Genomic DNA, 26,253 nt, shown 5'->3' on the forward strand with positions numbered 1-26,253 from the left:
AGAGAAAGCCAAGGCGAGGTTTCAGCTGACACAAAGATTTATTCAAAGAAGCAATGTGTCATCAGAAAAAAACTTTCCCAACAGCTTCTTCTACTTCTGTTTACAGTTTCTTCATCTTCAAGTGGGGCAATCATTTTTTCCTTAATTGTGCTGAGCTAAAATTTTCCACACTGTTAACTTGAATTTCATCTTCTAACATCCTATAAATATTAGAGAGAAGAATGAGAGGAGTATTTAAATCAGGAGGAGAGATATGTGACTGAGCACTTTTGTGATGGGAAATCAACTCTTTTCCCTATGTTCTTAATCTCTATAATTTACTTTTGATTCTATAGAGGCAGTAGGTGTTCACTAGATGAGAGCTGAAATAAGGCACAGACTTCCTCTTTTCTAATGAAAAAGCCAATCTTAATTATCTTAGTTTGAATATTTACTGTTCAAAGTATAAATAGTGTCACAGTAAAATTACTGACCTCCTTTTTCCCCCTCTAAGGGACTCTGTTCACAGGTCAGGACTAAGCCTTCTTTTAATTTCACCCTCATCCCTAATCCTCTTACTGATTCCACAAAGGCTTTGAATACCCAAGGTACAAGTATGCCTGGAGTTTTCGTCACCTTATAATCACAAAGACTATCTGGAACTCTATTAAATGAAAACCATATCATCTATTCGAAGAAATAGCTCAACATTTCAAAAGAACTTCATAGCCTTTATATTTGGGAATTATTTTAGGAAATAATTTGACCATATTGCTGCCCAAAAAGGTACAGCAAATTTTTATAAAAGGAAACAAATTCTTTTTTGTATTTTTTTTCAGTCTTTTGGCCATCCTGCATGGCATGTGGGGTCTTATTCCCTGATCTGGGATTGAACCTGTGGCCACTGCAGTGGAAACTGGGAGTCTTAACCACTGGACCATGACGGAAGTCCCTTAAATTCTTTTCACAGAGGCAGAGAAGAATGGCTAGGTAGGAAACATGACTTGTTGAAGGTTTCAGCAAGAGTTCAAGACCATGACTATGACACCATGGTGTCTATCACCTGTTCTAGTTATGAAACCATGGAGCTAAGTGGCCTCACCACGGTAGACTGAACGGTGTTTCTTATAAATCCCTTTGCTTTTACCGCCAGCATCTCTTTTGCCCCTGATGGCTTTAAGATACAATAACAAAGTTTGTATGCCTCAGATTGGAATGGCAACTACAGATACATGAAATATAGCCCTTAAGAATATAGTTCCCCCAGTGCATCAGAGAAATCTCTGTAAGATAAAAGCATGCCTCCATAAGAATATCTCTCCAGCAGAGATTTGACTGCTAGAATAATACCCTTATTGTCTACTCAACCATATTTTTCTAATAGGTATAATCTTTTTAAGGTCTGATGCACAAATGCCAAATACACAAAGCAGGCACAGGTGATCATTCAAAAAATCAATAAAATCAAACCAGTTTGGATTTTCTTCAAGCAAACAAATTACTTAGATATCTGCAAGAACTGGGTGCTGAAAGCCTGAGTTAATTAAGTCCTTAGAAATCATTTAGATGACTCCAGTTGTACAGAAAAAAAGAACATTTCTCTAGAGTCAAGAACAGCAACAAGTACCAGAAATGCAACTCTGTCCCTATTTAGTGGGCTGTGTGATGTTGCGCCAGTATCTTATGTATCAAAGCCTGCTAGAAAGAATGAGAACTTGCTTCACTGCTCTGTCACAGCTTCCCTTCCCCTTCCGTCGTCTGCTCAGGAATGCACACCCAAGCTGCTCCCACCGCTTCTAATAACACTGTCTCTAGAAAATGTTTACTTTAGTAGAGTCTGACAAAGATGTCTGCTCTTCATACAAGCGGGGCATAAGTTTGTCTTTAAATCTCAGTTGCTTTGAGTTCTTTCTTGGTAAACACCAATTTCCATAGTAAAACTACAAACGAGGACAAACAAACTTAGGATGAACCAGATCTTTCTAGGCTCTTTGTGCGGATGACTCACAAGCAATTAGAGTGGTTATTAAGTTATCCAACAAGTTATACAGCCTGCACATCTTGGAACAAGAACTTCAGCCACCAATGTGGGAAACAAAGTTTGAGCAGGATGCTGACACTGTTTCTACCTTTTCTCCCCCTCTTTCAGCCCTACACCTTTAACAAAAGAAGGACACATGTTATAAAGGACAAACGAAGGAAGAAATTCTTGGATATTTAACCAAAAGAAAAGTACAAAGGGGAAGAAAGGAAGTAATCCATGACACGTGTTGTCTAGAAACAGTCTGATTCAGACGCTGATGTTAATCAGCTGGATAGGAAAAAGGGAGCAGTTCCTTCAGATCTCTTTTTTTTGGGTAGCCTGTGTGTATAGGTAAATCTATGAAGTCCACTTCCAGAATGGCATTCTCCTTAGACAAGAAGGGAACCTCTGACAATTAACTTCGAAATCTGAGGCACGGCAGTATTTTTTTCAGTCTCCAAAGATCAGAGGAAACATGTCATGGGAAGTAACATCTACATATAAAACAATTATAGATCTGTTGAGTCTAAAATATACATATATAGAGAGACAGCAAGAAACTGGTTCACAGGTACCTAAAGGTATAGAATTTACACTATGCCTAAATCATCAAAGTTAATAAGTGAAAAACTTGTAGTCTAGGTTAATACATGTCTGTGTGAAGGAGTAAAGCACAAACATACTACCTAATCAAGAATCTTTTTAAGAATTTGCTAGCAAGAGTGGCACAATGTCTTGTTGATTTTCGTTTCAGCAGAGTAACACTACGGGACACACAGATACTGAAAGCAGAACATACAGATCCAAGGTGTAAATAATATTTTCACTTTGAAAATGGTCACAGACATCAGAAGATCTGATCATATCAAGTTATATTTTTAAATTCTACTCCTTTGAAAAGTAATTTGATGAAAAATAATTACACCACCACTAGTTTAGACAGAGCAAGAGCTGTCACTAAAACAAAGGGATAACTACAAAGTCTGCCACAGGAACAATTAAAAAGACAATATGTTCAGTTGTATAAGCTGTTTAAAGGTAGGACACAAAGCAATGAACTCTGATAAGAGGAGGCGCCACACTGGTCATACCTCTCTAAGCAAAGGCAATCAAAACTCCAGATTAGCATCTTCATAACAAGCAGCTGACTCCAAGGCATGGGTCATAATCAGAGACGTATTTCCTGGTTCAGGAGCAACTAGACTCTTTTTAATAGAGGAATCTAAAACAGAATTTCCCTATAAACCTCTCTTCATAAAGAACCCAAATCAGAGTTTGAGATTAGCAGATGCAAACTATTATATATAGAATGGATAAACAGCAAAGTCCTCCTGCACAGCACAGGGAACTGTGGTCAATATCCTGCGATAAACCACAGTGGGAAAGAATATGAAAAAGAAAATAAATGTACAACTGAATCACTTGGCTGTACAGCAGAAATTAACCCTACATGGTAAATCAACTGCACTTCAATAAAATAAAGTTTTAAAAAAGAACCCAAATCATTTATAGTTTATCCTGTTAAATCAATAGAAAAGTAACACTGTTACAATAGTGGCCCCACTATAGATGAAGTTTTGCCAACAAAATATTATCCACCCACTTAAAAAATGTGATCAATGAAAGAGATCCAGACCATTGGAGAGGTGGAGAATAACTCACAGAAGTCTAATTCTTCATCTATGGTGCTTCTTTAGCTCAGCTAGAGAAAGCACACACATTTCATTGCTCTGGCTGTCATTCTGAAAGGGGCTAATGATTTTCTGCAATGAAAACAGGCTGAGAAAAATAATGGAACTTAGTCACCAAGAAGTAAAGACAAGTCAAGCAGAGGCTCAGAGTTGGGAGAACAATATCCGAGAAACTGCTATGTGTTTCACTGATAGAAATCTAAGTGTTGATAAATCAAAGACGTAAGATCTATTCCTTACTCAAACATCAACAGGAAACTCTTCTTGCAGCAGAGTTAAACAAAATTATGGAATCATTAGTTCACTGAAGTTCCTCTCCGTGGCATGAGAGAATTTTATAAAGAGCTAAAGTTGAGATAGTGCTATATGATATATACAGTCTTTCCCCAGACTATAGCATTGAATATGGCACATTTAATAACACACATGGTAACTGCTTTAGTGACATGCGTTTCATCTGACCAACGGCCAGTTACTTGACCCTAAGACATTAATAATATGGCAGTTTAATAATATAAAAAAAACAAAACCCCCAATCAACAAAGCCTGCTACTGTAATCTTGAATAAAACACTTCAGGTTAAAATATATCATTTCCAGGATTCACAGTTGTAAATGATAATTCCATATGAACAGGATCTGTTAAGCATTCTCAGACCGAAACTATCAAAAAGATTTATTAAGTCACCTATCTCAGTATCTCTTGCAGTGTAAGTCTAGGGACCTTAGATATTACTGTGCTTGTTTCCAGGGGACAACCCTGGTTGCCAAGTTAAAGCTGAGGAACAAGTACGAGTCCTCTAAAATACAAGTTTACACTAAGGATGAAAGCACAGCCCTCGACGTGGACCATGCGATCAGACACAAAGTGCAATCCACTGACAAACAGATCAGGAAGCTAAGAAAAAGTACAAGACCCATCAGCTTTCAAACTTTGAAAAATCCAGAGACAGAGTCAGAAACAGAAGCTTTGGTCTTTTTAAAGTGGCCTTCACAAATCAGTGTTGTGTTTGTTTCCATTTTCTTTCACAGTTTAAGCCTCAATCAGATCAGCTGTCTCCAGGGATTCTGAAATTGCTATAGATTAAAATCCTCTCTGACTCAACTGTTTGACTAATGCCGGGTGTTTAATAATTCTACTTGTAAGAGACTTTTTTTGATGAAACCCTGCTGTATGCTAGTTTCAGATGTGCCACAGCTGCGCCATACAGAAAGCATCACTGTCCTTACTTTTGTTATCACTGCATTTAGAGATGAGAAAATGTATCATGGAAAACAGTTCTGTTATTTGGCAGATGGGGCCGAAAACAATTTTACAGTATTAATTTAGCAACCATCACTTATAGAGGCAAAGACATATTTCCAGGTACCAATGATACATATCCGTGGCTTGGTTCCAAGGATAGGAAGTTAATAACTGTGATAGACGGAGTTAAGTTAATGAATTTCTAAACTTCATGCTTTCAATAATAAAGCCATTTAAGCTATAGCAGTTGGGACTCTCCGCTTCCACAGATCAAGCACTCTGATACTCAACAGGTTGAGTAAATTGAATCCATATATTGTATTTACGTTCTCTGTCAAGGTTGCTTCTCCACATTTGAGAGATCAAAGGCAAAAACAGTCAACAACCCTGTAGCCTTCAATACTGTGTTCATTACAGTTAATCAAGTGCCAACTCCATGGTATCATTCACCAACCTTAACAATACTTAAATGCATGGCGTTTAGCAACAAATGTAGGCACAGTATTGTTTTAATACACAGACACACACGCAACTTGCCACACTCATGTGCACGCACACTTGCTCGCTCACACGCAGCCATCCCTCCTCATCCTCCTTCCCCAAGAGAAGAGAAAGATGGCAAGAAATATACAGTATCTACATTTGCAAGAAAAGAAGTTTAAAACGCATGGGAAAAAAAGCCATTAAACATTTTGTATGTGGTCTTCTACCTGAGGCAGCATCAATCACGGTGGAAATTCCCCTTCGATCAGACACTGGACGGGATGACCCTGGCATGCTGACTGGGTCAGAGCGGACTGGCTGGATCCTGCAATGCAATTGAGTTTAATTCACATATGTTACCAGCATCAAAACTGTCCCATGCTACAACAGACCTTAAATCAGCAATGCTGGAATAGCGCAGTCCATTAAAGAACCATTCACTCTAAAACAAGGCAAATGGGTAAAATGTAGTCCCTAAGGTTCTTTCAAAAGACTTAAAGCACAGTATTCTCTACACTCTGGACCCCTTCTTCTCTTTGTGTGGTTTTCAACAGCTTTTAAACAAGGGGTTAAAAAACGGATATTAATTTACAAAGGGACAAGTGAAATGGAACGAGAGAACACCCAAAACAAATTATGCCGAACCCTTTGGCATTTGAAAAGTATATGTGGAATCTAGAAAAATGGTACTTAGGAAGTTATTTGCAAAGCAGAAGTAGAGACACAGACGAAGAGAACAAGTATATAGACACCAAGGTGGGAAAGGAGAAGTGGGATGAGTTGAGACAGACTGACATACATACTATGTATAAACCAGATAACTAATGACAGCCTACTGTATAGCATGGGAAACTGCGCTCAGAGTTGATGGAAGGGGAGTTTGGCAGAGAATGGATACATGTGTATGTATGACTGAGTTGCTTTGCTGTGCACCTGAAACTATCACAACTATATTTTAGTTACACTCAAATACAAAATAAAAGGTTAAAAAAAAGGGAGATGAAGAGTTTTAAGAATCTTCAAATTCATGAATAGAATCGTTGCCTTCCTTAAATGACATCAATCGATACAAAAATTTGAGCCACTCCCTTAAAATCTTTAAAGAAAAATATTTTACATATGGCAACAAGCATAGGATAACAAACCTAGACAGCATATTAAAAAGCAGAGACATCACTTTGCCGACAAAGGACCATACAGTCAAAGCTATGGTTTTTCCAGCAGTCATGTACCGATGTGAGAGGTGGACCATAAAAAAGGCTGAGTGCCAAAGAATTGATGCTTATGAATTGTGGTTCTGGAGAAGACTCTAAAGAGTCCCTTGGACTGAAAGGAGAGCAAACCAGTCCATCCTAAAGGAAATCAGTCCTGAATATTCATTGGAAGGACTGATGTTGAAGCTGAAACTCCAATACTTTGACCACATGATGTGAAGAACTGACTCATTTGAAAAGACCCTGATTCTGGGAAAGATTGAGGGCAGGAGGAGAAGGGGGTGACAGAGGATGAGATGGTTGGATGGTATCACTGACTCAATGGACATGAGTTTGAGCAAACTTCAGGAGATAGTGAAGGACGGGGAGCCTGGTGTGCTGCAGTCCATGGGGTCGCAAAGAGTTGGATATGACTTAGCGACTGAACAACAACATAGGGTAACACAGCTGTGTTGGGATGTGGCTGCCAGGGGGTTAGCTAAAATCTCTACACTCTAACTGAGTTATCTCCACAATATCACTAATTAGCATGTAAGAATCAATTAGAATGTCAGCAAAATTGCAATTTACTACATATGAGTTTAAGTTGCTTAGGAATGGTAAATCTATTAAAGCTAAGAGTCTAGTTCCAGCTGTATTTCTGTACTATTCACTGAAGGATTTCTGTATGGCTAAAAGAGCTGAGAGGCCCAGGCAACTTAAAGGAATAAAGACTTACTATAATAGTCTAAGTGTGTACTTTTTGGCAATGCATTCATTCAATAGGTATTTGTTGAGTATTAGTTATGTGTCAGTAGGATTTTAGGAACAAGCAAAAACAAAACACAAAATGCAAAGTCTGTGTGCAGATATATGGTATAGCACATGAGCATTCAAAACTGATGCCAAGGAAAACTAGTGTGAAAATGAATGAAACAGCTAATAAAAGCTCGAAAAGAGGAAATGAGGGAATGAATGCATGGTACACAGCAGAGTGAGAGGATCTTGTGGAGCTGGAACAGAAACTGGACCTCTATACAGTGTTAGGATGATGTATTTATACGCAAAGGAGCAAGAAGATCCCTTTAAACACAGAAGCAGAAAAAGCAAACCCTTGGATTTGTAGCCAAGCATGATAAATGCAGGTCATCTTGACGAGCATGATTTGGCTTATGCATAGAGTTTATAGAGGATACTAATGAAGATAAGAAGTTGATAAGCACGATGAGACATTACGAAGCCTGACATTTCAATTATGGACTGTAGAAAAAGGATCCTCACTGAAAGCACAGGAGGAATGTATACGTGTTTGTTGTACGAAAGGAAGAAACAGGAGGGGGGTGAAACATGCACTTGGCCTAGCAGTGCAAGTTGGGAATGCTGGTCACTGATCACTGCTCTAGGGGTGTACTACCCAGCAGCCCTTCTGTAGCAGCTTATTCTCCCAAGCCAGTCATGGTGATCCCATCATCTCATGGTGAGAGTAATTAGGTCTGCAACGAGCGGGTCTAAGCAAATGTGGGCCAATAAGAAAAGAGGAAGAGTTTACTTGAAGTTTCTAGGAGAGCTGTTTTCTGGGTCTTAATGAAAAACAAGCAGCTAGCCTGTTAGATATGCTCAGTGCATGCAAATTAAAGCTCCCTCCCAGTCTAAATAACTTATGTGGGCTAATAAATTTCCTATTATTAACTCAATTTATAGCACTGGAGTTTCTGAATTAACCAGGGTTGTGGGTGGAGTGTGGTTTGGGCTAGCTGAAAGAAGGTTGGCCAAGAACTGATGTACTGAAACCAGGCAACAGATACACAGGGGTTTAGTCTATCCTTCTTAATTTTACAAATTTTATATATGCTTTAATGTTTCCATTAAAAAAAAATACAAAAATAAAAACAAACTGGTAGGGGTGATGAAAATGCCCCAGAATTAGGAGGATGCAGCAAAACATAGTGACTATACTAAAACCACTGAACTGTACACTGTGTTTTATATTATATTAATTATATATCATTTAAAATAACATGATTAAAGTGTGAGAATCTAACGCATCACACAGTAACTATGGTTTTGATAATACTGAAGTTTGCTAAAAGAGTAGAAGTTAAATGTTCTCACACAGAAAGATCACAACATACATATATAAAATGTATTAAACAATGGATGTATTAATTAACTAGATGAAAAAATGAAATGAAGTTGATTTCCCAGGAGCTAACTTTGAATGGAAAACTAGGTTTTATATCTCAGTTTCTTTTACATTATCTATTTCTCAGGTCTATGCATAAATATTTCATTGACCTTTTTCTACATGTTAAATCCCTATTCCAAATAAGGAGCTGCTATGAGATAAGCCAGGCTTCCCTGGTGCCTCAGTGGTAAAGAATTCACCTGCCAATGCACGACACATGGATTCAATCCCTGGGTCGGGAAGATCCCCTGGAGAAGGAAATGGCAACCCACTGCAGTATACTGGCCTGGCAAATCCCACAGACAGACGATCTTGGCGGGCTATCGACCATGGGATCATAAAAGAGTCAGACACAACTGAGTGATGAAACAACATCGAGGTTAGCCATGCCTGATCCCCTTATGGATATGACAGCCAACAACACACCTGACAGTTGCCATTTTGGTTAGGATACAGGGAGGCAGACTATCCCAGCATCATATAGATTCTCAGTGATCTGGGGCAAAGAAGGCACTGAATGTGAAGGGCCAGTTGCACCGAAAAATCTAAACAAGACTTCACAATTTAAAGGAGAAAGTAAAATCAGCAGCCATAATGCCATTGTACATAAGCCGAAAGAATGGTAGAACCAGACGTAAGGAGCCAGGATAAAGTGATGGTGCACAGAGATGAGAAGACTATCAGGAGCGGGATTTCTAATTGGATGCTGGGCAGGAAATGGTACTAAACAGGACATGTAATTGAAATAATGTGACATAAATCTGAATTTTTCACCAAAATTGTGTTCTAATGGGGTTAAGATCTTAACTAAGGGCCTATATGCTCAAAATTTTAAATATAAACTGCAAGCAAAATACAATAAAATTATAAACCTGGGACTAATAAAAAGGTTTCTAATATTTACATATGCCCAACAAATAGGATATAAACAATTTAAAGATAAATACCAGGAGCTTTGTAGTATAAGAAAAAGGAAAAGTCCCTGAGGAAAATTCTAGAAGGATTTCAGGACTAAAGCTCTGTCTGAAGCAGCAAGATAGAGAGCTCTTAGACAAAGACCTGCACCTGAAGTAATGGGTAACAAAGAAAGCCAGAGGAGGTCCAAAACAAAGGAACAGGCCCATCCCTGGTGGTTCAGCAGCTGGGACTCTGCGCTCCCAATGCAGGGGGCCTGGGTTCAATCCCTGTTCGGGGAACTAGATCCCACATGCCACAGCTAAGAGTTTGTATGCTACAAATAAAGATCCTGCATGCAGCAACTAAAACTCAGCACAGCCAAATAAATAAAAATTTTAAAAACTCAAAGGAACAGAGCTGGGTGTACAGAGCTGGAGATGTTCTTCAAAGAAAAAGGACAGACTCTTATCAGAACAGCAGGTGACAGTCATCACGAAAAAAAAAAAAAGGGGGGGCGTGGTCGCTGAGAATCTTGTAAATAGTAAAGAGAATAAACATAGTTTTATAGGTCCATTTTATTACTATTTAAATAACAGAATAACCTACAAAAACAGATGAATATGCACTGAATCACTAAGCTGAGAACTGACTCTGCTTGACTTCCTGAAAATGGATCATACTTTATAACTGATATCTGTGAAAAATGGTCCAGCATCCACTGAGTTGCCTCATAACTTAATAAAGTTCTATTTCTAGAAAGCTGAAGAAAATATAATAGACCCAAATGAGAGAAAAAAAAAGTGAAGAAATAAACAAGGAAAGCAAACTAAAATAAAAAACTAAAATACTTGACAAAGTATTACAGGAGGCATGTTTCATTACCTGTGCATGCGTGCTAAGTCGTTTCAGTCATGTCTGACTCTGCAGCCCTACAAACTGCAGCCCACCAGGCTCCACTGTCCAGGGGATTCTCCAGGCAAGAATACAGGAGGAAGTTGCCATTTCCTCCTCCAGGGAACATTTCCAGGGATCGAACCTGGGTCTCTTATGTCTGCTGCATTGGCAGATGGGTTCTTCACCACTAGCGCCACCCGGGAAGCATTACATGAGTTGTTCTTAAAGAGGATGAGATGGTTGGATGGCATCACCAACTCAATGGACATGAATTTGAGCAAACTCCAGGAGATAGTGAATGACAGAGAAGTCTGGTGTGCTGCAGTCCATGGGGTCGCAAAGATTTGGACACGACTTAGCGACTGAACAGAAAGAAGAAACTAGTCCTAATTCACCTCTACAACAGCTTTGCCTTAACAAAGAATAAAAATCTGTTATATATTTGTATACTTACAGTATAAAAATTTGTTACTAATGTTGACAAAGAAGTAGAATAAAAACATATTCCCAACATATGATTGGAACACATTTTTCAAACAATTTTTTAAAAAAGAGATGCAAGAGAAAAGTGAGAGGGTTATTTTAGATTCAGATAAACATATAATGTAGAAATTTTTCTGAAAAGAACACAAAGAAAGGAAATCATATTGCATTAGACTGGCCGTTCATCAGTACCTTGATATGTCATGTCTTGGTATAACAAATTAAATTGCTAAGCAAACTTAAGTTGCAAAAGTCGAAAAGTTCTCAATTATGTTTAAAACAAACCCCTAAAAATAAAAAGCATACTTTGTAAACTTTGTATACTGATTCTTACAAGTGAGGATCAAAGAATATATATGATGAAAACACAGAGATAGAGGATAATCAGAAATACGAGAAAGGCAACATAAAATAGAATGGCTTTTAAAAGTGCACTGAATATTCGATCCAGGAAAGTACAATCTGGAACACAAATATTTATTGGAGGTGATGAGATCTCACATAAGACCCCCAGTGATTAATAATGAATCGCAAGCTACAGTGCGTGTGTTCTGCAACATGATACAGTGCAAAAGAGGGAAATGTAAAGATTATGCACGATGTTCACTACAAATGAACTTATTAATCTGGTCAAATCACTCTCTAGCTCTTATTTCTTACCTGAGACTGTTGAGGTCAAGATCATCTGTATCAAAATCCGAAAGGGGCTGTGGAGTATCACTTGGACCATGAGACTGCAACACAGATGAACTGGATGATATGACTGTGGTTTGGCCTGAGGGATGGATGGTTTTGAACTGGAACTGTGGACCCATCCACAGACGTCTGTGGGGTCCGGTATGCGTTACAATTTCTACCTGGAACAGATCAGGAATCATGATTGAGATGGATCATGACCTCCCTCTGAGAGCCTTTCATGATCCCCCCATCTCATCTCTGAACACTCACATTCTCCAAGAAGCCCATCTTAACCTAGTGGGAGAAGGAGAGGGTATCATCCACAATCAGAAAGCTGTGACCACAGCAGCCTGTATAGACATCCACTACATCCATCTACTGGTTTGTCATAATATAATAAAAATTCATTTAGTGTTTGTATGCGTATAAACAAACACACACACCCCATACAAAATACAAAAATCATGCGGATATAAAAGGACCAGTTGCCTGCCTCATACACCTAGTGTCGGCTGCCTAAGGACTACCTATTTCACTAATATTAGACCGTCCTTATCACTCTGTGGGCATGCAAGGAACACTACACTTGACAATCCACATATTAAAAGTAATTCCTTCACTGAGGATTAAGCTCATAACAAATGTGAAGTTGTTCTTGAAGTATCCAAGGAAAAGAAAAGGTCTGAAATAATTTAACACTCACAGCCAGTTTCTTTCCACCATCAAATATTATAGTATTTCGTATACTTCCCCCCAAATTCCCCCAAATTCACTTTTAAAAGAAGACAGGATTACAAATTTTCTCTCAAACTAGATTTGTCTTCAGAAATACCATTTCTTAACTACAGTGTTTCCTCAGCTCCCATGAATGTTGACATAGGTATTTTAAATGCTGCAGAACAGTAATACCAAAATGCTTTATGAATTTCATGCTCTATGGAAGAGGCAGGAAATGTTGCCAATATTAGACAAAGCAGAGAGGAGGACACGCGGTAAAAGCTAAAAATAAGCATGTGATTTTATAAACGAGTGACTTGAATAAGAGACTAAATATGCAAACCTTTGGTGAGATGGTATTTCTCAATGTCTTATAATTGCTACATCCACGTCTATATACACAGTTCATAGAACTGACTTCCCATGGGCCTTAGTGTTGCCCTGAGTTCTTTTATATTTAATCACATTTCTCTGATTGTGGTGATTAATTCTTAACAAAACACAACTGAAAAGGTTCACGGAGTGCAGCTCTGTGTTTGTAAAGTCCTAAAGGGCAAAAGCATCATGGTCTTGGAACAATATCCACATTCCCGCTAATCATGGGGAGAAAACGACTCAGATTTAGGACAGTGATTTCTCATTCAAGGAGTTGTACTCAGCAACATAAATGAGGCCACAGATAAAGCATGCTGTGTATTTTAAGCTCAAAACCATCAGTGTCACAGAGCCGAGAGGTAAACAGATGCCTGTGCAATTTCACTGAGGCGATGGCCAGATGTTCCAGCTCATCCGCCTGTTGTGTGCGGTACAAACATATTGTGTATACTTTCACACTGACAGCACACATTACCCCTTTTTCTAATTGAAAAGTTGAAGCGAAGGACAGTGGTTTCTCTGCCAGCATCCTTTTTTTAAAAACTGCACTGTGGTATCCTCAAGAAAGGACACATCTCCACGTGCAACCTAAAGGAGCTTTTCCTGTGATTATGTTCAGTGTGATGAAATGTATGTCACCTAGGAACAATTTCATTCTCTGGTTTCCAGATTCCCTTTAGTAGTGTGGGCTCTCCTCCCTGAGAAAGCAGTGAAACTGCACCCGGGCTCCTAGGAGGCACCTGTCTGCTGAAAAGCCACGGGATTTGGTAATCCGAGACCCGGTCATTAACTTCACCCAGTGATGTCAGACTTGAAACAGACATAACAGCATCTGTAATGAAGTCACTTGTAATCTCATCATTTTGAAATCTGCCCGAGTATCTTTTATTTCAAAGCCCTTGAGACGAAGACAGCTTCACCTGGCAGGGGGAGGAAGGGTCCATGGAAGCTGTTACAGGACTGATTTGGAGACCCTTGGAAGCCACATGACAGGAGCTTAGGCAAGGAAGGCCAGGCCGGCACTTGTGCAAATTAGGAGGCAGAACTTCCCTAATCAAAGTCTGGGCCCAGTCTTCACAAAATGTTGCCTCCACAAAAGAATGCCCGCAAGATTGCTGAATGGCTTCACCATTTTAACCAGGCCAGTTCTTATCTTAATCCAAACAGTCCATCTGAAATCCAGGGTTCTGGGGGATATAAATGGCTTGTTTGAAAGATATGCGTACTTTATGTTCTCTGCATGAAAGCTAATGTACACACACATATATGTATATGTGTGTATAAAATATATGTATATGTAGCCCTGCAGCAGTATTTCTGAGAAATTCTTAATATGGAAAGATGATTAATTCTTGATGACCATAAAAATAATCCGAATTCTGCCCGTTTTCCTCTAAGGAAAAAAAATTTTTTTTAATTTCGAGGATAATAAGAGCTAAATGGATCTCTGTTTTCTGTCACCTTAATAGACTCAACGCTTCAGAGTCTCACCTGAGACAGCCACTCTTCATCTTCCTGTCCACTATGGTCAGACGCTAAACTGTCATAGGACCCGTGCCGAGTAATGGGCCCAGGACTTCCAGGGGGAACCACTGAAAGAGAAAGAAAACATATTCAAACAACTTTAATCCATGCCATGAAAAAAAAAATGAATATGGGCATAACCATCCTGGATACTGTGGTGATTTATAAGCTAAATTAAGACATGTAACACACAATTCAAATAACTAATGAAGAAGAAAGATTAAATTTCTTAGGAGCAAGAAAAATCTCCAACTAGGAGCACACCTTAAAAAATGTCTGCGGGAATCTAATCATTACATGTATCATTGTTGAAGAAATAAACAACTAACTGAATCTTAACAGCACAAGTACATAAGAAGCAGTGGCAATTCCATTGCCTGTGCACCAATATAACTCCTATACCTCCTATACTTCAATGCCTTCCACCTGACAAAGAAATTAAGTTGATGCAGTTCTTATAATTTGGGAAGGGGTTTTGAAAACAAGTATCATATAAGATTCTTTAAGAGTCTACTTAATATTTTCATATAAATGGAAGGCATTAAAACATTCTAAATTTTAAAACACTTTTAGTTCCTAAAACAATGATTTATCAAAAGAAATGTTTCTCTCTTTTTTTTTTTAATGCTTCTATAGTTTCCCTGATTTTTAGGTCATAGGATATAGGCTTAAAACAGAAACAGCCTGTTTGTTACACACAGAACCTCTGCTTAGTGTCAGTCACTCAGCTGTGTCCAAGTCTTTGTGACCCCAAGATTCTCTTCTCCAAGAGATCTTCCTGACCCAGGGATTGAACCTAGGTCTCCTTCATTGCAGGAAGATTCTTTACTAATAGTAAACATGCCTAGGTTAGGAAGATCTCATGGAGAAGGGAATGGCTACCCACTCCAGTATTCTTGCCTGGAGTATTCCATGGACAGAGGAGCCTGATGGGCTACAGTCCATGGGGTCACAAAGACTTGGACATGACTGAGTGACTGATCTTTGCTTAGTCAAAGCCATAAAATGATTCAGTAAACATTTATTGAGTTCCTACGAAACAAATATTATCCCAACAAAAACTTACTTAGCCTCCTCTACTTAAAGTCCCATACTTTTTATTTGCTTATTTTTATTATAAAATAGCACTTTAATTTTTTAGAACAATTTTAGGTTCAAAACAAAATGGAAGAGAAAATACAGAGATTTCTCATACATTCTCTCCCTCATTAAACATTTTAATACTAAGAGAAATAAAGCAATAAAGTACTGAGGGGAAATAGAGAAAAGAAAAAGAAGAGAACCAAAGAGGAAGGAAAGAGGGTGAGTATTACAGAAACCTGGAAGAAACAGAAAAGAATGAGAGAAAGAAAATAATCTCAGAATTTCTACCACCCATATGTTTCTATACTTCAATATGTATATTTTCCATAGGCTACATTTCTAAAATTGAAATCAGAGGATATGAACATATCTATATTTCTTAATGCATAGTCCCAGAAAAAGATATACATTTCCACAAGGAGTAACTCACAAGCCAATCTCACAACCCTCTTGCCAGAACAAGTATTTTGAAGAACTAAATCTTAACAAAGCAAGTTAAGCGAAGTAGACAGAGCAGAACGTAGGGCAAGATTTTAAAGAAGAGATACTCACAAAAACCTTATCTCAGCTAGCTGGGAGGGGAGAAATGATACTTAAGCCAGTCAATCACTCATCAGAGGGAGATATATAGTATTAAAATATAAGATTTGCAATGGTTGAAACTATTAGCTGTTAGTTCTTCAAAATCCTAGTTCTGCAGCTGAGAGGCAGGCTGGCAACTGGCACAAAATACAAGAGATCACCAAAGCAAAACAATTCCCTAGAATTCTGACCATCATGAAGAAAAGAATATCATAATAATCAATTAATGTTGAAGCATCCTTTTAAATAAAAACTGATAAGTAATTATGTTTGCAAAAGGTTAGGTGTTTCCCAACCACTTGTAATCTTTTAATAAATAAAGTTGAAATTCTTAATACAGAACAGAGCAAGAGTATGCCTCAAAGCTGCCCTCTCCTTAAAGACTAATCAAGAAGGCAACTAAGAACAAATAGTTAGAGGTCAGCACTCTTTGGAAAGCAGCTGAGGTCAGAGAAAATTTTAAAGAGGTGAATGAATAGGCCATGCATACATCTGAGAAGAAAGTGTTACAGAAAATATCAATTACAAAGATTCTGAAGTGGGACCATGAAATGTTTCGGTCATGTCAGGAAGCCAGTATGGTAGGTACGGTGAGGGAAGCTGAGAGTGGAAGATGAATCAGGAAGGCAAAGAGGCCAGGGAGGGAGGGTCAGCAGATGGTTTAGGACTTTTTTTTTTTTTTTTTAAATAAAGCTAGGGTAGACAGATAACTGGAAAAATTGGAAGAGAAGTGAGAAATTATACCCTTGTGTTACTAACTAGTACCTAATGTGATTTTTTCCCCAAGAGTTTGCAATATACTCAACATGTGCTGAGCCCAGCCTACTATCTGCTGCAGAATAAACACTTTATAAATAAATGAATGAATGGAGCTTTTGATTCTGGAATAAATAATGAAGGATACCAGGATGGTAGGATACCTTATTCACCCATCATCAAAATGGGGATGAACTTGGGACTTCCCTAGTGGTCCAGTGGTTAGGATTCTGTGCTTTTAGTACTGAGGGCCTAGGTTCAATAAGATCCTGCAAGCTGCAAGCCATAGCCAAACAAACAAACAAAAAAAAGATGTGTGTGGAAGGGTAAATTTAAAAATAATCCAATGACAGAGAATGGTGAGGAAGAGGATTATAGCTGAAAAAAAACATCAGTCATGAGTTGATGACTTTTGAGAATTACAGGTACATGGAGAGTCATTATACTGACACAGTTCTTTTCTAATTTTGTGTATGTTTGAGATTTACCACAGTGAAAAGTTTCTCAAGGAGGAAAAAAAAATCTCTTTCTCCTCCTCCTCTTCCCACCCATCCTGTTTCCCAAAGGAACTGGTAAAAATACCAATCATATATCTATGAAACATTAAATCTGAACCCTAAATTTCTAAATAGAGATTGTGAGAAGAGTTACCATACTTTATGTTCACTAAAAAACAGTATTCCAACTAAGAATGCTTCGAAGCATTCAGAAGATTCACAATATAAAAATATGTGTGGTGGAAAAATATTTTTCAACATAAAGTAAATATCCTTTCCCTCTCCCTCACATTTCTTTACATTTAAAACTTTCTCCAATCCAGGTAGGAAGAACACTCCATGATTACTAGCTGGTACTAGCTGGTGGAAACAATGACATACTCAGTCACAAAGAAGAGAGGAATTCAAAACCCTGACCCTGGGATAAGAAAGAGAGATTTAAAGTATGAGTGTTAGGAGCAAAGCTCCCATGGTTTCCAAGCAGCTATTAGGAAAGACATGCAGAAACTGGAACAAGAGCCCCACAAACAGAAAGGGGAAAAAAGAGGGTTCCCAAGGAAGGGTACTAAATGTCAGAAAGAGTTTTAGGGATGAACAACTGTGAAGAATCCTAATTTCATTCTTGGGTAGTTTCAGGAAGTAGCAGGAGACTCCACTTGGGAAGTAGCACGGAGATTTTACTCTTCTACAGTAGAAGGTGTGCACACAGTGTGTTTCCACAGCTGAGCCTGTGACAACCTCTCCAAGCCCCCTGTGAATGTGGTGATGAATATTTACTATACATTCAAGAGTAATATGGACAAGGTCCAGGCAATTGTCAGGCTTTGAAAAGGCTTTGAAACAAGGACGGATGCTACAAAGACCTATATGAACCAATGTGCTAACTAGTTGCTCAGGCGTGTCCGACTCTTTGCAACTCCATGGACTGCAGGCAGCCAGGCTCCTCTGTCCACGGAATTCTCCAGGCAAGAATACTGGAGTGGATAGCCATTTCATTCTCCAGGGGATGTTCCTGACCCAGGGACTGAACCCAAGTCTCCTGCATTGCAGGCGAATTCTTTACCGTCAGAGCCATCAGGAAAGCCCATGAACCAATACAATAGCCAACAATTAAATCTGGTAAGGAATTGGGACATCTCAGTGGTTAAAAAATAGAGGTAAAATATCTTTAGCAATCCCATCTCATATCTTTGCACTATGTAAGCCCTATAGAATTTAGATGCAACTATGTAGGAGGTTATAATTGATTGAGATTAATTTGTCCCTATTTGTTAGGATAGAGGTACAAAAGAGGACTAAAGGGAATTTATAGGAAAATAAAGTTACATATATTGCAAGCATGAGTTTAATGGACCAACATAAGCACCTTCTAGCTAAAGAAAAATAGTATCTTTTACATTTACCAACTATTCTTAGGGGTTTCCCTGGTGGTTCAGTGGCAACGAATCTGCCTGCCGATGCAGGAGACGCCAGTTCAGTCCCTGGGTCGGGAAGATCCCCTGGAGGAGGAAATGGCAACTGACTCCCGTATTCTTGCCTGGAGAGTCTCTTGGCAGAGAAGCCTGGCGGGGCGCGGCCCATGGGGTCACAGAGAGTCGGACACGACTGAGCATGCAGCACTGTTCTTAGCTAATGATCCTGGGTTAGGAAAAGGGATATGGAATTTTGAAATAAAAATCTCTGCTATGCTCTATCCCTACTTTTAGTACAGTCATTTAAAATAAGCCTATCCATCTAACTATAAAGGGCACAGTGTCAATTTTTTTTTACAGAATACAACTCCAAAAGTACTGCCTGTACACACGGGCATTTGATAAATATAGATCAACAACCCAGGGCAGGCTGAGCAGATCATTATGAGGTGACTGTGAGCTGGGCTTGGTTTATGTTGTGTTTTCAGGAAAGCAGATCATGCTTCTAGTGAGTAAATAAAAGTTAAAAAAAAACCACGAAGTGTATTTTAATGTCTTAGGGTGATAGATGAGTATGTGTACGTATGTGTGTATTCCTGTGAATATATTTATACTTATACGTGTTTACGTGCAAAGCAAACAAACAAAAACAACTTCAATGTTGACCTTTCCAAGTTAGTCTCGTTAATCAAACCTCCCCCAAATTTCCAAGTCAGTAGAACAACTGAAGTAAAATTATGAACAGAAACACTGAATGGTCCTCTGAAAATACCCCTACAGCTGAATGCCACATAACAAAATTCTCAGTCTGAAAACAGAAAATGTCAATTCATAATATAGCTTCTCAAATTCGTAAGTAGTTACGAAGGGGATCAATGAGCACAGAATTTTTACAAATTACCCACATAAAATATAGTAAAGAGTTATAAACATTGTATTAACAGATATCTAAAATGATACTCTGAAATCTCATTTTTAACACTAGTTAATGGACTACTTAAAGGTTAGGATACATAGGTTTGAGTCAAGCTTCCAAGAATGAGTTATTACCAGTCCTGAAGAAAGGTAGGACTCTCTCTGACATTTCAGGCTGTTTTATCCAAAGTAATAACTGTATATCCTCAATTTCAAGAAATCAAATTCTTTTTAGAATACCCAGAAACTAACAGCTAGATCTCAATAACCTAAGTTCATCCGCAACAAATCTAGTCTTCCAGTTGAAAGAGAGAAAGTACATTTTTATAATTAATATTAATACTTTATATTAGAACAGGTAATTACTTTTCTTAAGCGTATTGGCCACGGTTTGGATACTCAGGAAAAAATTAGATCTCCTAACTACCAAGTTTACAACAGGGGGCAGAGGATCTAGATACTCTATTAAAGAAAGAATTAACTATAAATATGAAAGGAATAACTATTTGATCTCAGCACCATTCATCCTTAAAAGCAATGAAAGGAAAAAGAGTTGACAATACATTTGAAAGTTAAAAGAGACTAACCACATACAGGTTATAAGCATCGTTTTTCTAAAAACTAACACAAAGCATACTGCTGCACAACGAGCCGCGCTTATTTATAAACTCATTGAAGGGACCATCTATCTGATTCTGTTATGTTCTTGTTCTAGTCTTTCCTGCATCTCTTGAACTCCCAGTAATAAATTCTCGTAGCTTCAGAGGACACAGCTGCTAATCAAGCACAGGCTCCGCTGCTAGCGAACTCCAAGCTCCCAACTTTAGGAGATGCTAAAAAAAAACTGCTATACTTCCTGAAACGAATCCCAGTGCCACTGGAATCAGGGAGATCTACTTCTCAAGTAAGGGGGTGTGGAGTGGGGCTGACCCAAATGGTATCTACTTTTTTATCTGAGATGCAACTTTCGGCTTTAACTGCTGTTGCAAAGCCTAAAATACGTTCATATGTTGAACAAACAGCACTAGAAAGAAACTTAGAGAGTCTTTCAATATGAAGAAACAAAAATGAATCCCAAGGTTTTTATCTGGAAAAGAGAGTGTGGGCTGGGTCATATCGGCAGCTAAGTGGGCTGCAGAATAAAGTATTCTCCAGATTCAGGACCAGACTCAGTTTTTGCTTGCCCCTACTCCTTAACATATCCCCACAAATCCTCTGCGAATAATAAAACCCTTACCATGCTGAAGTCTTTAGTGGAGACCTGAGAGGTGAATAATGTTGTGCCAGCATTATTCAGTCCTTTCAGGTTATTTAGGGGAACAACATTCCTTTTTCTAGCAACAGAGAAATTTGTGAGTTAAATGACATCATGCTGCCTTGAATGAAACAGCTCAGGCTCAAAGTTCACCCAAAGGCCAACAGTGATAAACCCTCATCCAAGGACAAACTTCAATATATTTTTGGTACTTATTAAAAACAGCATTTATAGAGCAGCCATACAATGAGAGAAGGCTCTTTACCAAACTCTGTTTCTGATCAGAAAGCACTCAGGATCTGAGGAAGAAATTCTGCTTGGAAAGGTAGTTTCTTAGTTCAGAAAATAATACTTGCCGTTTAAGAAGAAAGGCTCAAAGACAAGTAATCCAAAAGCAAAATGGACTAAGGCATTTCCTAAGGAATAAGCAATTCACAGAAGAGGAAATACAACAGCCAACAAACATATATAAATAGTAGTAATCAGAGATTTGCAAAATTTTACAGTTTATGCTTTCATACTATCAAACTGGTAAAAATTAAACTCTGGACTTTTTAAAAATAATTTTTTTAAAAGGAGAAGGCTTTCAGGTCAAAAGTAACACACCTAACTACTCTATCGCTATGAAAGTCTAGAAGTTTTCTAACTTATAAATGTTTCCATTTAAATGTAAAGGAATTTGCTGAATTTCACACACAGAATAATCCAGCAATACCACCATATATTACTGGTTATTCTGTTCATTAGAAGCCATCTCTTGTCCAGTGCAACAACAGCTGAAGCACTACAACACATATAAAAGGGAACAGGCTCTACCTACCTATATATCAAACGGATCAATGATCTTCCTTGCACCCTGACCCTGCGGTACCATAGATGTTCCCTAATTAATTATTAAAGTTTTCTAACAGTCAGTCATTGTACATCTCTGGTTTCACTTTCCTTTTATTCCACATTCCCAGAAGAACAGTCACAGGCAATATATAATTAGAAAAATGACGTATCCTCATTGCCTACGAGATAACAGATTTCATTGGGTAACTGACAACACAGGGTGCATCTCCGCCCCACCCTGCTCTTCTCCCTTGCCCTACCCCCAAAGCATCATTTCATATTCCCACAGAAGACATAAACTAAGGAGCTTTCATTTGGTTCTTCCTGCTACCATAATGGTTCACTGCCATTTTGCATCTGGACAAGCTATACCTGGGGGTAGTCTGGAATGGTTCACAGTTTAGTTTTGCTTGTCCACGTAACTCTAAATGTCATAAAAATGGACACACAGAATAAAACATAATGGCTTCATGCTATCAGCAAGATCAGCTACTCCACTGAAAAGTTTAAGCTGTCCCAGCACACTTCTGAGAACTTAACAGGCTGCAACAGTCCCTTCAAAACATTTGCAATAAAGGTCACCTGGAAAGATACACACAATTTAATGTGTATTATGGCAACTCAATTCACAGTACAACCACATTATATATACATTAAACCAGCAGCAGGATAACTAGAAAAGTCCACCCTGGCTATTTGAAAGGAACATAGCATGTCTGTATAATACCTTGCTTGCAGCTTACAGATAAGTTTGTCTTGCCAAGGGTTAGATAATCTACTCAGAAAAATAAGTCTAAAAACAACAAAACCATTCTTATCAAAGCTCACCTTTACATAACAGTTGCCTCAGGGAAGAAAGGGATGAAGGGATGACTCATTTTCCACTAAATATTCCTTGGCACCGTTTAAATTATGTATACTATGTACCAACTTAAAATTTGATAATTATAAAAGTCAGTGAAATCAACCTAACAAGTCAAGAAAAGAAAACAGAGAAATCACAAGCACTTCAGTGAATGATGGAAACCCAATGCATGAAACGAAAAGTTGAGTTTATAGCATTTTCCCTCATATTTCCTTAGGTTTTATCACATTTTCCTTAAAAGGGGAAATGGAAGTGGTTTTACACACGCTTTCTCTCATACTCACTGCACACATCTTTGTTTATCAGCTTTTAGCATCTACTCAAGTACACATGGGCTTCCCTGGTGGCTCAGTGGTAAATAAAGAATCTGCCCCCCAATGCAGGAGATGTGGGTTCGATCCCTGGGTCAGGAAGATCCCCTGGAGAAGAAAATGGTATCCCACCCCAGTATTCTTGCCTGGGAAATCTCATGGACAGAGGAGGCTGGGGGACTACCGACCCTGGGATTGCAATCAGATATGACTTAGCAACTAAGCAATCCAATCAAGTACACATGGTGGTGCGTGTTTTTATTGAGAGAAATGACTGTTTGCTGGTGCTAATTCTGGGCAGAATCATGAGCTGTAATCTCTTGATAATGGCAACTGTATTCTCACAGCTACCTCTCGTTAGATGCATTTCTTTCAGGAATAATCAGTTCTCAAATCAAACACTCTAAAATACAATATCCTCTATAAGAGACTAAGATGGGAGAGCTTATAAAGAAAGTATTGTGAATTGATGTCTTGGAAAATAAAAAAAAATTACTATTTTCGATTATTAAACTGCATTCAATAACCAATGTAGACAAGTAGGCAACAGGCCAGGTATTGGAAATGCATTGTTCTCCATCTCATCTACAATGGCACAACTGAAGAGCAAAGAGTTTAATTACTCAGTCTAGCCTCCACAACAAAGTCCGACAAAAATAAAGAGGTGGTTGTGGAGCTTCCCTGGTGGTCTGGTAGCTAAGATTCCATGTTCCCAATGTAGGGGACCTGGGTTCAATCTCTGGTCAGGGAACTAGATCCTACATGCCACAAATAAGAGTTTGCATGCCGCCACTAAGACCCAGCACAGCCAAACAAATAAAATTTTTAAAGTATTTTAAAGGGGGAGGGGGGAGTTGTTTGGAAATGGAAAAATAGCAAAAATCTTTTTTTCTTTTTTTGCAAAGAGTTAATGTAGCTTCTTCCATGCTTCCCTTATTTATTATCCAGTTACATTCCTGATAAGACCAAATCATTATACAGCAGGAAGAATTAAGTGCAGATTTTCCCATGCCTAAGCAGAAGAGCAAAGTTCTCTTGGCATGCAGAGTTAAAAGCTTTTAGTTGTGGAAGACATCAACATTTTCAACCTATACTTTAGAATATAATTTAAAATCTTTTCAAACAATCATTAAGGACCCTTGATGTATTCCATAAAACAGAGAAATTAAATGATTAAGATTTTTACCTCTAAATAAATCAGAAAATCCATAGAAACAAGAGGACTGGGGAAAGAATGAAACAGAAAATACTACCTTACAAGCACCATAGGGTTCTCTCTCTTTCCAAACACAAGAGAACACTTTTGAAGGCTTGTTCTTTCCTGGACTGCACATCGTACAACTACTAGAAAGAGCTATCCCCTTATCAGTAAGTCTTTGTCATTAGATACACGCAAGTGTTGTTGTTGTTGTTCAGTAGCTAAGTCATGTCCATCTCTTTGTGACCCCATGAACTGCAGCAGGCCAGGCTCCTCTGCCCTTCACTATCTCCTGGAGTTTGCTCAAATTCATATCCATGGAGTCAGTCCATCTCATCCTCCACCACCCTCTTCTGCTTTTCCCATCAGTTTTTACCAGCATCAGGGTCTTTTCCAATGAGTCAGCTCTCTGCATCAAGTAGCTAAAGTACTAGAGCTTCATATATATATATATACAGACAAATGCAAGTATTAAATAGGTAAAAAGATACAATAGTGATGGCTTTCTCATAATACTTTATCCACCATACATTAAAAAACAACAACAACAGCTAAAAAGATTTCTGTATTTCCTTTGTGGTACAGTGATTAAGAATCCACCTGCCAATGTAGGGGACATGGGTTCGATCCCTGGTCAGGGAACTAGATTCCACATGCTGCAGGGCAACTAAGCCCATGCACCACAACTACAGAGCCTGTGCTCTAGAGTCCACAAGCTGCAACTATTGAGCCCACATGCACAATTACTGAAACCCTCACACTTTAGAACCCATGCTCTACAACGAGAAGCCACCACAGTGAGAAGCTGTGTACCGCAACTAGAGTAGCTCCCGCTCGCCACAACTAGAGAGTCCACAGCAGCAACGAAACCGAGTGTAGCCATAAATAAATAAAATTTTAAGATAACATCAGAAACAAGAGTGGCAGAACGTTGTTAATTCTTCAAGCTGGGTAATATGTAGATTCATTATACAAGTCACTGTACTTCTGTGTATGTTTGAACAGCTCCATAGTAACAAACTTTTAAGACTACTTCATGAATGGAAAAAACAGCAAATATTTTTTGACCTGCAGATGGACAAAGAGTCAGAGTCACCTTGATTCTTTTGTGGCAAGACTAGGAAATCTGTGAAGGATTCAGGACTATGCTGTTTTCTCACAGCATCATATATGTGAGAATCACCCATGCTGACTTTAGTTTACCGCAGAACATTTAATTTCTGTGCTGTGTAACAAACTGTATAGTTCATCCTTCCATTTTCCCTTCTTTCATCCTTTTCCTTCCTTCCTTTATTCCCTCCCTCCTCTTTCTTCCTCTCTCTCTCTCATTCCTTTTCTAAGGAATTCACCTGCCATAGGAACACAGGTTCATTATGAACTTCAAAAAAATACAGAGTAAAAAACAAAAGGCTCACCAGAATAGTGAACAATGATTTCAATGATAATCTCATCTCAGAAAATCAAATGTCCTTCTGGCATGTCAGAAGTTGGGTTGCAGAGTCTTAAGGCAACTAACTATCAGAAAGAACTTCCAGAGGAAAGCCTTTCAGAATGCAGTGGACACCAAGAAATATCCTAATTCCCATAATTTACTAAGGGATTGGAGATGCTCAAAACAAACAGGTCTAAGACAAATTTTCAATTTGCTTCAAAAAATTAGAGTTACTAAGTAAAATTGCTTTTTATAGCCTTGAAAATGCTCACATTAAAACCTTACTTGTCCAGATGACCACTTAACAGAAGAGAAAGGATTTAGCACAAATGTTTGCTCTTCACTGTCATTTTCAAAAATTGCTTTATGTATTTTCACTTTTGGCTGCACTGGATCTTCATTGCTGCACATGGACTTCTCACTGCAGTGGCTTCTCTTGTGCACAGCACAGACGCTGGGGTGCACAGGCTCAGTGGTTGTGGCTCGTGGACTTAGTCGCCCCACAGTACGTGGGATCTCTCAGGTCCAGGAATCGAACCTGTGTCCCCTTCAAGGCAGGTGGATTCTTAACCACTGGACCACCAGAAAAGTTCCTGTTGTTGTTAACAATAAAGCTATGCCACCCAGCAGTATCTCAGTCATAAAGCCCTTGGAACACAGAGTGGCAACAAAGACCTCAAAGGAGAACAAGAATACTATTTCTGTAAATGCCACCCACAAAGCTAATCTATAGTTATTTTTTTATT

The 26,253-nt window shown here is 38.5% G+C and overlaps 1 protein-coding gene across 8 annotated transcripts in view; it reads right to left on the bottom strand.

Moving 5' to 3' along the window:
• Nucleotides 1–26,253, bottom strand: part of BCAS3 (BCAS3, microtubule associated cell migration factor) — a 592,226-nt gene that overhangs the window by 276,410 nt on the left and 289,563 nt on the right. For all 8 annotated transcript variants that reach the window (XM_005693141.3, XM_005693143.3, XM_005693140.3 and 5 more), the window contains 3 exons: nucleotides 14,335–14,435; nucleotides 11,734–11,930; nucleotides 5,649–5,746 (listed from right to left, as the gene is read on the bottom strand). In XM_005693141.3, the coding sequence (XP_005693198.1) occupies nucleotides 5,649–5,746; nucleotides 11,734–11,930; nucleotides 14,335–14,435 (396 nt within the window). The remainder of the gene's footprint in view (nucleotides 1–5,648; nucleotides 5,747–11,733; nucleotides 11,931–14,334; nucleotides 14,436–26,253) is intronic.

Source organism: Capra hircus, chromosome 19 (assembly GCF_001704415.2).
Source record: "Capra hircus breed San Clemente chromosome 19, ASM170441v1, whole genome shotgun sequence".
NCBI classification, from domain to species: Eukaryota; Metazoa; Chordata; class Mammalia; order Artiodactyla; family Bovidae; genus Capra; species Capra hircus.